Raw genomic sequence first — 12,730 nt, forward strand, 5'->3', positions numbered from 1 at the left:
TCTGTCTCATTCTATATACTACGGCTCACCCCCTCTTCTCTGTCTCATTCTATATACTACGGTTCACCCCCTCTACTCTGTCTCATTCTATATACTACGGTTCACCCCCTCTTCTATGTCTCATTCTATATACTACGGTTCACCCCCTCCTCTCTCTGTCTCATTCTATATACTACGGTTTACCCCCTCTTCTCTGTCTCATTCTATATACTACGGTTCACCCCCTCTACTCTGTCTCATTCTATATACTACGGTTCACCCCCTCTACTCTGTCTCATTCTATATACTACGGCTCACCCCCTCTTCTATGTCTCATTCTATATACTACGGTTCACCCCCTCTTCTAACTGTCTCATTCTATATACTACGGTTCACCCCCTCTTCTCTCTGTCTCATTCTATATACTACGGCTCACCCCCTCCTCTCTCTGTCTCATTCTATATACTACGGTTCACCCCCTCTTCTCTCTGTCTCATTCTATATACTACGGTTCACCCCCTCCTCTCTCTGTCTCATTCTATATACTACGGTTCTCCCCCTCTACTCTGTCTCATTCTATATACTACGGTTCACCCCCTCTTCTCTGTCTCATTCTATATACTACGGTTCACCCCCTCTACTCTGTCTCATTCTATATACTACGGTTCACCCCCTCTTCTCTGTCTCATTCTATATACTACGGTTCACCCCCTCTACTCTGTCTCATTCTATATACTACGGTTCACCCCCTCCTCTCTGTCTCATTCTAAAATAACAATAACGAGGCTATATACAGGGGTACCGGTACCGAGTCAATGTGCAGGGGTTCAGGTCAGTCGAGGTCATTTGTACATGTAGGTTGGGGTAAAGTGACTATGCATAGATAATAAACAGCGAGTAGCAGCAACAGTGTAAAAACAAATGGTGTCAATGTAAATAGTCTGGGTGGCCATTTGATTAATTGTTCAGCAGTCTTATGGCTTGGGGGTAGAAGCTGTTAAGAAGCTTTTTGGTCCCAGACTTGGCGCTCCGGTACCGCTTGCCGTACAGTAGCAGAGAGAACAGTCTGTGACTTGGGTGACTGGAGTCTCCTCCTTCTTTCTCCTTGTCCTTTCTTTAGCAGCATTATTCATCAAATGTTTCCTCTGTAACACATCAGTATTCCTCTGTGGCTGTTTCCATATGATACAGCAACATGTACACTGCACTGTTGTGATCCATAGCAGCATGGCAGTGGACTATAGCATGACAATGGAATGGCCCCAGGCTAGTTGTATATGTGATATGTAATTCCCTCGCTGTGTCACAAATATACGTGTGTGTATGTGTGTGTGTGTGTGTGTGTGTGTGTGTGTGTGTGTGTGTGTGTGTGTGTGTGTGTGTGTGTGTGTGTGTGTGTGTGTGTGTGTGTGTGTGTGTGTGTGTGTGTGTGTGTGTGTGTGTGTGTGTGTGTGTGTGTGTGTGGTTTGGTTTTGCTATCCTTGTGGGGACCAGAAGTCCTCACAAAGATAGTAATACAAGGAAAATTGGAGACATTCCACCAGTCCCCTTAGGCTTTTTTAGGCTTAGGGGTTAGAATTAGTGTTAGAGTTAGGGTTCAGGGTTAGAGTTTGGGTTAGTTTTAAGGTTAGGATTTTGGGGTTAAGGTTAGCGTTAGGGTTAAGGGTTATGGAAAGTAGGATTTGAAATGGGAATCAATTGTTTGGTTCCCAGAAGGATAGTAAAATAAACGTGTGTGTGTGTGTGGTGTGTGTGTGTGTGGTGGGTGTGTGTGTGTGTGTGTGTGTGTGTGTGTGGTGTGTGTGTGTGTGTGTGTGTGTGTGTGTGTGTGTGTGTGTTTGCAATAACTGTCAAGATGTACAGTATTGGGGCCCAAATTCACAGCTTATTCACCTGTATGGGTCATAAAATATGACCGTAAAGATATACAGTAAACTATCACAATGGAAGTGGTTCTCTTATTCCACCCCTCTGTTTCTTTTTATTCCAGGTTCCATGACTTTATGGAGACATTTTCATTTGTAATTCCTGAGACATTTCTTCCCATTCTTTCCAAGAAGTTGGATACACAACATCAACACTCCCAGTAAACTGGACACATGAATATTTGTTGTGCTACAAGAGCTACACCAGAGCACCCAGACAGACCAAGTCTCAAGGAACAGGTTACTGATTACATGATTTTATTCGTTTTATTAGGGGTTTTCATTGAGCTATTACAAATGAAGATGAAAACCATAGAGGGTTAGAGACGGTGAGTCCATCCTGTCCTTTTGCTCTTTACCGTCTCACCTTCTCAGAATGTCCACAAGACAAGACCTATCTGCTTACATCATCAGAGCATCTGTTTTCACAAAGGAGATCTGAAGTCATGGTTTTATCTCTGTTTATGCTGATTGTTGGTTGGTTTCATCTGTATTGTCATGTTATTCCCAGGTTGGCAAGGACACAGGAGAGGCATCATGGGAGGAACAAAACGGGATAAGAAATGTGACGACTGACTGAGTGAAAGAAGAAAACGTCAGAGAAAGAAGGAAAGAGAGAAGGATTGTGCGTTCTCTACTTTCTCAGAAGTGCAGCCCCTAAATTCCTGTTACTATGCCTGAGAGAGGGAGGGCAGCAGACCAGTCAAAATGAACCCCTACGTCACCTCTCACTTTAGGAGGGATCTCTTTCCCCACTTCCACTTGTTGTAGAGGCTTCTCTTCTCTTCACCCCTCTCTTACTGTTTGTGTGACATGGGTACACCTGTTTCTGTGTTAACCTAGGACAACAGGTAACATCTGTCTCTGTAAACCTAGGACAACAGGTAACATCTGTCTCTGTAAACCTAGGACAACAGGTAACATCTGTCTCTGTAAACCTAGGACAACAGGTAACACCTGTCTCTGTGTAAACCTAGGACAACAGGTAACACCTGTCTCTGTAAACCTAGGACAACAGGTAACACCTGTCTCTGTGTAAACCTAGGACAACAGGTAACACCTGTCTCTGTGTAAACCTAGGACAACAGGTAACATCTGTCTCTGTAAACCTAGGACAACAGGTAACATCTGTCTCTGTAAACCTAGGACAACAGGTAACACCTGTCTCTGTAAACCTAGGACAACAGGTAACACCTGTCTCTGTGTAAACCTAGGACAACAGGTAACACCTGTCTCTGTGTAAACCTAGGACAACAGGTAACATCTGTCTCTGTAAACCTAGGACAACAGGTAACATCTGTCTCTGTGTAAACCTAGGACAACAGGTAACATCTGTCTCTGTAAACCTAGGACAACAGGTAACATCTGTCTCTGTAAACCTAGGACAACAGGTAACACCTGTCTCTGTAAACCTAGGACAACAGGTAACACCTGTCTCTGTGTAAACCTAGGACAACAGGTAACACCTGTCTCTGTGTAAACCTAGGACAACAGGTAACATCTGTCTCTGTAAACCTAGGACAACAGGTAACACCTGTCTCTGTGTAAACCTAGGACAACAGGTAACACCTGTCTCTGTGTGAACCTAGGACAACAGGTAACACCTGTCTCTGTAAACCTAGGACAACAGGTAACATCTGTCTCTGTAAACCTAGGACAACAGGTAACATCTGTCTCTGTAAACCTAGGACAACAGGTAACACCTGTCTCTGTGTAAACCTAGGACAACAGGTAACATCTGTCTCTGTAAACCTAGGACAACAGGTAACACCTGTCTCTGTAAACCTAGGACAACAGGTAACACCTGTCTCTGTGTGAACCTAGGACAACAGGTAACACCTGTCTCTCTGTAAACCTAGGACAACAGGTAACATCTGTCTCTGTAAACCTAGGACAACAGGTAACATCTGTCTCTGTAAACCTAGGACAACAGGTAACATCTGTCTCTGTAAACCTAGGACAACAGGTAACATCTGTCTCTGTGTAAACCTAGGACACCAGGTAACGACTGTTGCCTTGGTATTCTCCTGTGTTGTGCCTTTGTTGCTCCTACTCAGGGTGTTACACTGTAAACTGTCCTCAGTGATTTGGTCAAGGTGTTACACTGTAAACTGTCATTAGTGATCTGGTCAAGGCGTTACACTGTAAACTGTCCTCAGTGATTTGGTCAAGGTGTTACACTGTAAACTGTCATTAGTGATCTGGTCAAGGTGTTACACTGTAAACTGTCCTCAGGGAGCTGGTGAAGGGTTTGAACTGTTCCTCAGGAACCTAGTAACATGTTTAGCTTGTTCACTGGGGGTCAAAGACTTGCCAGCGTTCGAAACTACAGTCCACTGGAAATGTGTACAGAAGGTAAAGTCTAATATCGCAACCAAACCTTTTTTATGTAATTTAGATTTGCCCTGAATCAAACCTTTTGAGTTTTCTTTGTTTTTATCCCCAAGGGATTTGGCATGCAACAAACAAAAAAATCTCTCTTCCCAAAATATTACCTTTGTTTGCCTCAGTGAGTCGTTGTTTTTACCCAGTTTTCCTTGCACGTCCTCTGCACATTATTGCCACATTTTTCCAAAGGAATTAGACTGGAAGCTTTTCTGAAATGGATAAACGTGTGTTCTCTGTCAAGCAGGGGTGTTGAGTGTGACACTTGAACCAAGAGGAGAGAACTAAAGCCAACCCGTTTGGAAAAAACAAGGATACGGCACCTCCCGTCCCAGGATTGGACAGGATTTGACCTCTGAAAGAACCTTTGCGCTCTGAGTTTTCATAGAGGTCCTCCACAGGTGTATGCCCTGTGTGCCTGTTACCCCTCCCCTCTTTCCCCACAACCGGCCAATAGGATTCTGCTCCTCCTACACATTCACTTGGACTCTATAATAGGTGTTGTATAGAATTAATCCTGGTATCATATGTATAGGATGGTACACACAAATAGGTACACAGAAAGTATACACAATTGTACATGCCTTGGCATTCTAGTCAAGTAATTTCATTCTCTCTCCTTTTATTTATTGTCTTTCTCCCTCTCTTTCCCTCACTCCCTCTGTTATAGAGAATTCTCCCATGCAGTTGTAGTGGCGAGTAAGTCTCCTTATTGTTGTATAAATCTTTACAACACTGAGTTAATACGATGTAGTTGATCTGGTCAGTAGTCAGTCTGTGCAGTGTGTTCTGTGCTGAATTGACAATGCCTTTAGGAGAAACACAGAGACTCTCAGGAATAGGATATCCTGTTAAAAAAGCAGTCACCTGAGAGAGCCACAAACATATTTCAAATGTCTCTAAAAGTCTGCTTTTGTTGTGCCAAGAACTCACCACTGACATTTGAGGACTTTTGTGGCTTGGAAAAGATACTTGGATTTGAGGGGAAACTGCTGGTCACAGTCTCCCACTTGTGAGAGACACTGAGTGAGTATTATTAACACAGTGCATGGCTACTGTAGCTCATAAATGTATTCCGAGGCCCTGTAGCAAAGGAAACACAGATATAAAAGGGTGGAGGAACATATTCTGACTGATAGGAAGTGAATGTATTGGAATTGTGTACCATTATCTGAATCAATAGTCTAAGGAGTTCCTCCTCTGTTTCAATCTGCCTTGTGTATTTTCCATGACCAAACCACTGGGAAGTGAAGATCATGGAACGTAAGAAACAGCATGCTTTTCTCTGCTGGTTGCATGTTAGATACGTGTTAGAAACATAGACACCGTTTGACTGTACTGTGGATCTACCCCTGGACTCTGTATTGTCATATTGCACTTTAGTGAATGTGGGGAGTATATATCCTCCTTACTACTACCTCATTCTATCCCCAGCTCTCATCCTTTCAAGCTTCTCAGTTCCTGTAGCCTGCTCAATGTGTTTCCCTCGTGCTGTTTCAAACTGTCAGCAAAACTCCCGCTCCCTCGTAAGATGGCCACAGACTATGGGTCCCTCCTGTTGATACCCTGGACACGTGTGTAACCTCCCTCTTCAGCCCAAAGGAGTGTAAGTGCTACAGCGACTATACAGTATTACTGCGAGACTGTCTATCTACTGCTGTGGAATACGTTTCTGAAACAACACTGCCTGTTGACCAGAGGAGTATATACAGCAACAAGTTGACCACTGAGCTTCCTTCAAGAGAATGGAAGGAAGACTGTGAATCAGGACACTGTAGAGCTGTGAGGAACCCTGACTGTTAATAAAAAGTTAGTGGAACAATGATCCAGGAAGTGAGCGAATTCATCTACTGCTGGATAGAGCTTTTCCTCATGGATCTACCTTTACCACATCAGATGGATTACTTTTCACCATAGAAACAGTGGAACTGGAAAGAAGTACAGAACACCAGGTTCTTATCAATACCTAGGTGGTCATAAACGCACAAAGCACATAGGAGTTGAGACTACAGCTTCATCAGCGTAAGACATTGTATTTAGCACCATGGGAGCGGCGCGTGTTAAGCGACGTTTCAGTGTGGTGGTTGACGGGCTGGTAGACGAGGAGGAAGTCATTAAGCTGGCTCTGAGTGTTGCTGACACGGCCAGGGTGGGGGAGAGCACGGGAGGCTCAGGGAGCCCCACCATCCCCACTCCCACACACAACCGAAATGGCAAAGCACTCCCCCTGCAGGGCAACGGCAGCAATGCACGGAGGCCCAGCGGAGCCCTGGAGGCAGGAGGGGAAGGATCGATGAAAGGAGGAGGGCGCTCAGGACTGAGGGGCGGGAGGGGCGGAAGTCTGGGGAGAAGGGGAGAAGGCTGTTTGTCCTCGGACCGAGATTCAACATTGTCGTCCCCTTCCTCCTCAAGCCGCCGGCCCACCCGGCGCTCTAGCCGCCGGCCCCGCCACCGCTTTGTGGGCAAGGACGGGCGCTGCAACGTCACCTTCGTCAACATGAGCGAGAGGGGCCAGCGTTACCTCAGCGACCTCTTCACCACCTGCGTGGACATCCGCTGGCGTTGGATGCTAGTCATCTTCTGCCTCTCCTTCCTCCTCTCCTGGCTGCTCTTTGGCTTCGCCTTCTGGCTCATTGCCGCCTCGCACGGGGACTTCGCCATCCGCCTCAACCCCAGCTCGGGTGCCTCTTCCGGGGGAGGAGATGAGTCCGGGGCAGGGGCGGTGGTGGAAGTGGAGGAAACGTGTTTCGTTCAGGTGAACAGCTTTATGGCGGCCTTCCTGTTCTCTCTGGAGACGCAGACGTCCATCGGTTACGGCTTCCGCAGCGTGACCGAGGCCTGCCCCCTGGCGGTGATGGCGGTCGTCTTGCAGTGCATTGTGGGCTGCATCATTGACGCCTTCATCATCGGAGCGGTCATGGCGAAGATCGCTAAGCCCAAGAAGCGTAATGAGACGCTGTTGTTCTCTGACACGGCAGTGGTGGCGCTGAGAGATGGGAAACTCTGCATGATGTGGAGGGTGGGGAACCTACGCAAGAGCCACCTGGTAGAGGCACACGTACGTGCACAGCTATTGAAGGTAAGAAAGGAAAGAAGAAGAAGATTGGTTGAGGGATGAAAGAAGGGAGCAAAGAGACTTAAGGGGCTGTAAACAGTAGAAGAGGCAGGACACATCAGTAACTGTAAAGATACTGAAGGGGCTGTAAACAGTAGAAGAGGCAGGACACATCAGTAACTGTAAAGATACTGAAGGGGCTGTAAACAGTAGAAGAGGCAGGACACATCAGTAACTGTAAAGATACTGAAGGGGCTGTAAACAGTAGAAGAGGCAGGACACATCAGTAACTGTAAAGATACTGAAGGGGCTGTAAACAGTAGAAAAGGCAGGACACATCAGTACTGTATTGACAATGCGAGAGAGAGGGAAAGAGAGAGAGTGATGGGGAGCAGTAGAGAGGGAGAGAGAGAGTGTGATGGGAGCAGTAGAGAGGGAGAGGGAGAGTGATATCGGTGAGGCCATCTGGACTGTACTCTGATGTCTGTGGTTAATGAGAGCTTGTTTTATTCTCCCTCAGGGGTTTAGAAGATTTACCAAGGGATTCATTTCCCCAGGATTCTTTAACTCAAAACCAGTGTGTGTGTGTGTGTGTGGTGTGTGTGTGTGTGTGTGTGTGTGTGTGTGTGTGTGTGTGTGTGTGTGTGTGTGTGTGTGTGTGTGTGTGTGTGTGTGTGTGTGTGTGTGTGTGTGTGTGTGTGTGTGTGTGTGTGTGTGTGTGTGTGTGTGGTTCTGTCTGTGTACTATATATAGATAATACTCTTTTCTGGCCATCTGTTAGCAATTTTGGTGAAAGTTTGCATGTTGGTGTGTGTTCTGACGTATTGTCTGCCGGTCTGTATCTATTGTGTTTCATGTGGCCCTTACCTACCACTGCTTTTATTGTCCTGTGGGTTGTAAAGCTCTAGAGCAGGGAGGTGAAGAGAGGGACATTTTGATCTTCTTAAAAGCTTGATCATGTCAAAGTTCAGACGGGGCAGCTTTGATAAGTTTTGGGGGATCATGGCAGAATTGTATTTCTCAGTGCTGAGGCTGGGGATTGACTCAGGGAAAAGGTTGGGTAGTAAGCTTAGGCCTGCGGAGTATAAGGAATATAGGCAGGCGAGCGCTTTCTGTGGAACATAACACTTAAGACTTTGGACTGAACTATACACAATGTTCCTGTAAACAATGTAAAAACTAAACACTTAATCACTAACCTCATACCCTCTTTCCTTCCCTTTCTCTACCCCTGTTCTTCCCCCTCCCCAGCCGAGGGTGACCCCAGAGGGAGAGTTCCTCCCGCTGGACAACGAGGACATCAACGTGGGATTCGACACAGGAACCGACCGCATCTTCCTGGTTTCCCCGGTAACCATCGTCCACGAGATCAACGATGAGTCGCCGTTTTTCGAGATGGACCGTCGGACGCTGGAGGGCGACGCAGAGCTGGAGGTGGTGGTCATTCTGGAGGGTATGGTGGAGGCCACGGCCATGACCACACAGTGTCGCAGCTCCTACCTCGCCTCCGAGATCCTCTGGGGTCACCGCTTCGAACCTGTGCTCTTCGAGAGGAAGAACTGTTACCAGGTAAGAGGGCAGAGGAACTATAGAAACAGAAGAGGAAAGAGTTTCTGCTCCGCTAGCTTCGTTGTTACGTTTTCCCTTTTCTCTACATTTTAGCCATTCAGCAGACACTCTTATCCAGAGTGACCCCTCTCTTTTTCTTATCCAGAGTGACCCCTCTCTTTTTCTTATCCAGAGTGACCCCTCTCTTTTTCTTATCCAGAGTGACCCCTCTCTTTTTCTTATCCAGAGTGATCCCTCTCTTTTTCTTATCCAGAGTGACCCCTCTCTTTTTCTTATCCAGAGTGACCCCTCTCTTTTTCTTATCCAGAGTGACCCCTCTCTTTTTCTTATCCAGAGTGACCCCTCTCTTTTTCTTATCCAGAGTGACCCCTCTCTTTTTCTTATCCAGGTGGACTACTCGTTCTTCCACCGGACCTATGAGATTCCCAGCACACCCTCTTGCAGCGCTAAAGAGTTGGCCGAGCAGAAATACATCCAGGGCTCACGCTCCTCCTTCTGCTATGAGAACGAAGTAGCCCTGCAGCTCATCTCCCCTGACAATGACCCTGAGGGCAACCCTGGCGGCTGCCCCTCCCCCCTGACCCACCGATCCTCCCTCTCACAACCCACCCACACTAACTAGGGAGGCGACAGGCAGAGGGGACAGGAATTGACCTGGGATCCACAGGAAGTCAGGGACAGACAGAGGGAGAGAGAGGCAGAATGAGAGACAGGCTTCATAGGGAAAGAGACCAAAGTAGAGAAAGGTAAGTACACGATTTAGGGAAAAGGACAATATTGAGAGACTGAAGTTGAGAGAGGTGTAGAAAGAGAAACAGAAGACACGACAAAGACGCCGAGAGACAAACGGAGAGAGAGACTGTATACTGTCAAACAGAGAGAGAAAAGGACAGACAGATAGGACAGAAAAGGAGAGAGAGAAGTGTCATTGAAAGGGGTAGATGGGCTGCTGCTACTCTGACTGTGTTGGCTGATTTGGACATAGCGATCTTTCAGAATCATTATGAACCCGTCTGTCTCAGACTCGTCCCGTCAACCAACCGCTACATTCACCACTGGCTCCAGCACCTAGCTGACAACACATACAACACTGACCCCTATTGGCTTCAGTCTGTAACTGCAGCTCCTATTCAGTTACAACTCACACTGGACACATGGGAGTAAGGTGAAGCTGCCCCCTAGACACTGAGCTATGACCAGTTTAGTGTTTCTGCCCCCTAATGGTGAAGGTTAGGTTTTGGAGAGGCTAATCTGATCCTAGATCTGTGCCTACGGGTAACTTCTACCCCAAACCTGTGGATGTTGAATACTGTGTGACAGAATGAGGTAAAACGGTGTAATCTACACATTGAGGGCTGTTTGTTATGAACTGAATGAGAAGGTATTATTGATATGTTTTGGATTCTGGTCATTTGTGTTCTGTCAAGGTTTGAGCAGGTCTGTTGTGTTAGACTGATATGTAACAAAATGGATACAGAAACAGCTGAAAATAAGCAGCGGTTTCAAGCGGTTTCTTTGACTTGTACTGTACTGTATGTTGTTATTCTGTATTTATAATGCAAGACTATTATATATTTGCTTTATTTAATCAAACATGTTGCATGTTCAACTGGGTGCAGTGTCAGCACAAAACCATATGAGTGCATAGTCTGGTAACATGTTATTTTAAGGTCTACTTCTAAACTTATGATTCATTGTTTAATATGGTTAACTATGGTTAACAAACAAAGGTTTATAAGTACTTTGTAAGCAGAACTTTTATTAAAATGTTACCTTATGTTATTTTTAAATTCTACAGTACCCAGCTGAAGGGACAATCTTATGTTAATGTTTACCTCTGTCTTGAATATGAGATTCTGTCACCTAAGATTCTGTGTTCCTCAAACATTTAACTTTGTATGATTTTCCTCAGTATTTTATTTATTTAGTTAATTTTCTGAATACTGTATATTTGGTTGAATTTTAAGGGAGAAATGGGGGGATGTTAAAGGTAGACTCAGCGATATGACGTAGATGCAGAAAGTAAACAGCATAGTAGGTCAATTTCCACAACAACTAAGAGCGTTGAAGTGTGAGGCTCAACTTCTCAGCTGTTTAAATAAATAGTGAGGGTATTCCATACCGGTAAAACATGAGCCTATCACAATAATGAAAACAATATGTTACCGCGGCTGAGATGAATGGCTGACACCGAGACGCGCGCGGACAGCAGTGGACGCATAACTTCTGGCCTAATGACGATCACCAAAACGTCCTTACACTTTGTGGTGTTTTGTGTAAAATATGTCTCTTTCCATTCACCACTGTTTGGAGGCTGGAAATATGTTGAGAGTGGATGAACATGTAAAGGAGCCCTTTGAAGTGATTCTTTGACAATCAGGCGTTTGTTTGACAAACATCATGACTGGTGGTTTATGCCACAGTAAAAGGTAATACATTTTAAAAGTTAAATAACAAATCTTTAGTACTAGGCCCACAGAGATCCTAATGAATTAATAGAGATTCTATATGTAATGAATGAATAGGGATTCTATATGGAATTCTGTGATCATGGGAACATAGGAGGTCCCATACTTGGAAGAAATCACATCTACTTTCACCCGTGTGTGTGAGACTGTGATAGTGAATTCTTGCATCTCGCTCATCTCAGTAACTGCAGTGCTGCTCGTGGCAACGTAATTTACAGTGAGGGAAAAAAGTATCTGATCCCCTGCTGATTTTGTACGTTTGCCCACTGACAAAGAAATTATCAGTCTACAATTTTAATGGTAGGTTTATTTGAACAGTGAGAGACAAAATAACAACCAAAAAATCCAGAAAAATGCATGTCAAAAATGTTAGAAATTATTTGCATTTTAATGAGGGAAATAAGTATTTGACCCCTCTGCAAAACATGACTTAGTACTTGGTGGCAAAACCCTTGTTGGCAATCACAGAGGTCAGACGTTTCTTGTAGTTGGCCACCAGGTTTGCACACATCTCAGGAGGGATTTTGTCCCACTCCTCTTTGCAGATCTTCTCCAAATCATTAAGGTTTCGAGGCTGACTTTTGGCAACTCGAACCATCAGCTCCCTCCACAGATTTTCTATGGGATTAAGGTCTGGAGACGGGCTAGGCCACTCCAGGACCTTAATGTGCTTCTTCTTGAGCCACTCCTTTGTTTCCTTGGCCGTGTGCTTTGGGTCATTGTCATGCTGGAATACCCATCCACGACCCATTTTCAATGCCCTGGCTGAGGGAAGGAGGTTCTCACCCAAGATTTGACAGTACATGGCCCCGTCCATCGTCCCTTTGATGCGGTGAAGTTGTCCTGTCCCCTTAGCAGAAAAACACCCCCAAAGCATAATGTTTCCACCTCCATGTTTGACGGTGGGGATGGTGTTCTTGGGGTCATAGGCATTCTTCCTCCTCCTCCAAACAAGGCGAGTTGAGTTGATGCCAAAGAGCTCCATTTTGGTCTCATCTGACCACAACACTTTCACCCAGTTGTCCTCTGAATCATTCAGATGTTCATTGGCAAACTTCAGACGGGCATGTATATGTGCTTTCTTGAGCAGGGGGACCTTGCGGGCGCTGCAGGATTTCAGTCTTTCACGGCGTAGTGTGTTACCAATTGTTTTCTTGGTGACTATGGTCCCAGCTGCCTTGAGATCATTGACAAGATCCTCCCGTGTAGTTCTGGGCTGATTCCTCACCGTTCTCATGATCATTGCAACTCCACGAGGTGAGATCTTGCATGGATCCCCAGGTCGAGGGATATTGACAGTTCTTTTGTGTTTCTTCCATTTGCGAATAATCGCACCAACTGTTGTCACC

General features: G+C 45.6%; 1 protein-coding gene across 1 annotated transcript; it reads left to right on the top strand.

The window, feature by feature from the left end:
- Positions 1 to 1,973: 1,973 nt before the first annotated feature.
- On the top strand, positions 1,974 to 11,621 carry kcnj14 (potassium inwardly rectifying channel subfamily J member 14). Its single transcript, XM_082960629.1, has 4 exons — positions 1,974 to 2,144; positions 2,416 to 7,368; positions 8,596 to 8,913; positions 9,302 to 11,621. The coding sequence occupies exons 2-4, from the start codon at positions 6,334 to 6,336 to the stop codon at positions 9,533 to 9,535; spliced, it is 1,587 nt and encodes a 528-aa protein (XP_082816755.1). The 5' UTR covers positions 1,974 to 2,144; positions 2,416 to 6,333; the 3' UTR covers positions 9,536 to 11,621.
- The last annotated feature ends 1,109 nt before the right edge of the window (positions 11,622 to 12,730 follow it).

Source organism: Salmo salar, chromosome 02 (genome assembly GCF_965601325.2).
Source record: "Salmo salar chromosome 02, fSalSal1, whole genome shotgun sequence".
Lineage (NCBI taxonomy): Eukaryota > Metazoa > Chordata > Actinopteri > Salmoniformes > Salmonidae > Salmo > Salmo salar.

Excerpts from the sequence above, each read along its gene's own strand:
- kcnj14 (XM_082960629.1), top strand. The coding sequence starts at position 6,334 with ATGGGAGCGGCGCGTGTTAAGCGACGTTTCAGTGTGGTGGTTGACGGG. Across the intron at positions 7,369-8,595 it reads TACGTGCACAGCTATTGAAG|CCGAGGGTGACCCCAGAGGG; the intron begins GTAAGAAAGGAA and ends CCCCCTCCCCAG. Across the intron at positions 8,914-9,301 it reads AGAGGAAGAACTGTTACCAG|GTGGACTACTCGTTCTTCCA; the intron begins GTAAGAGGGCAG and ends TTTCTTATCCAG.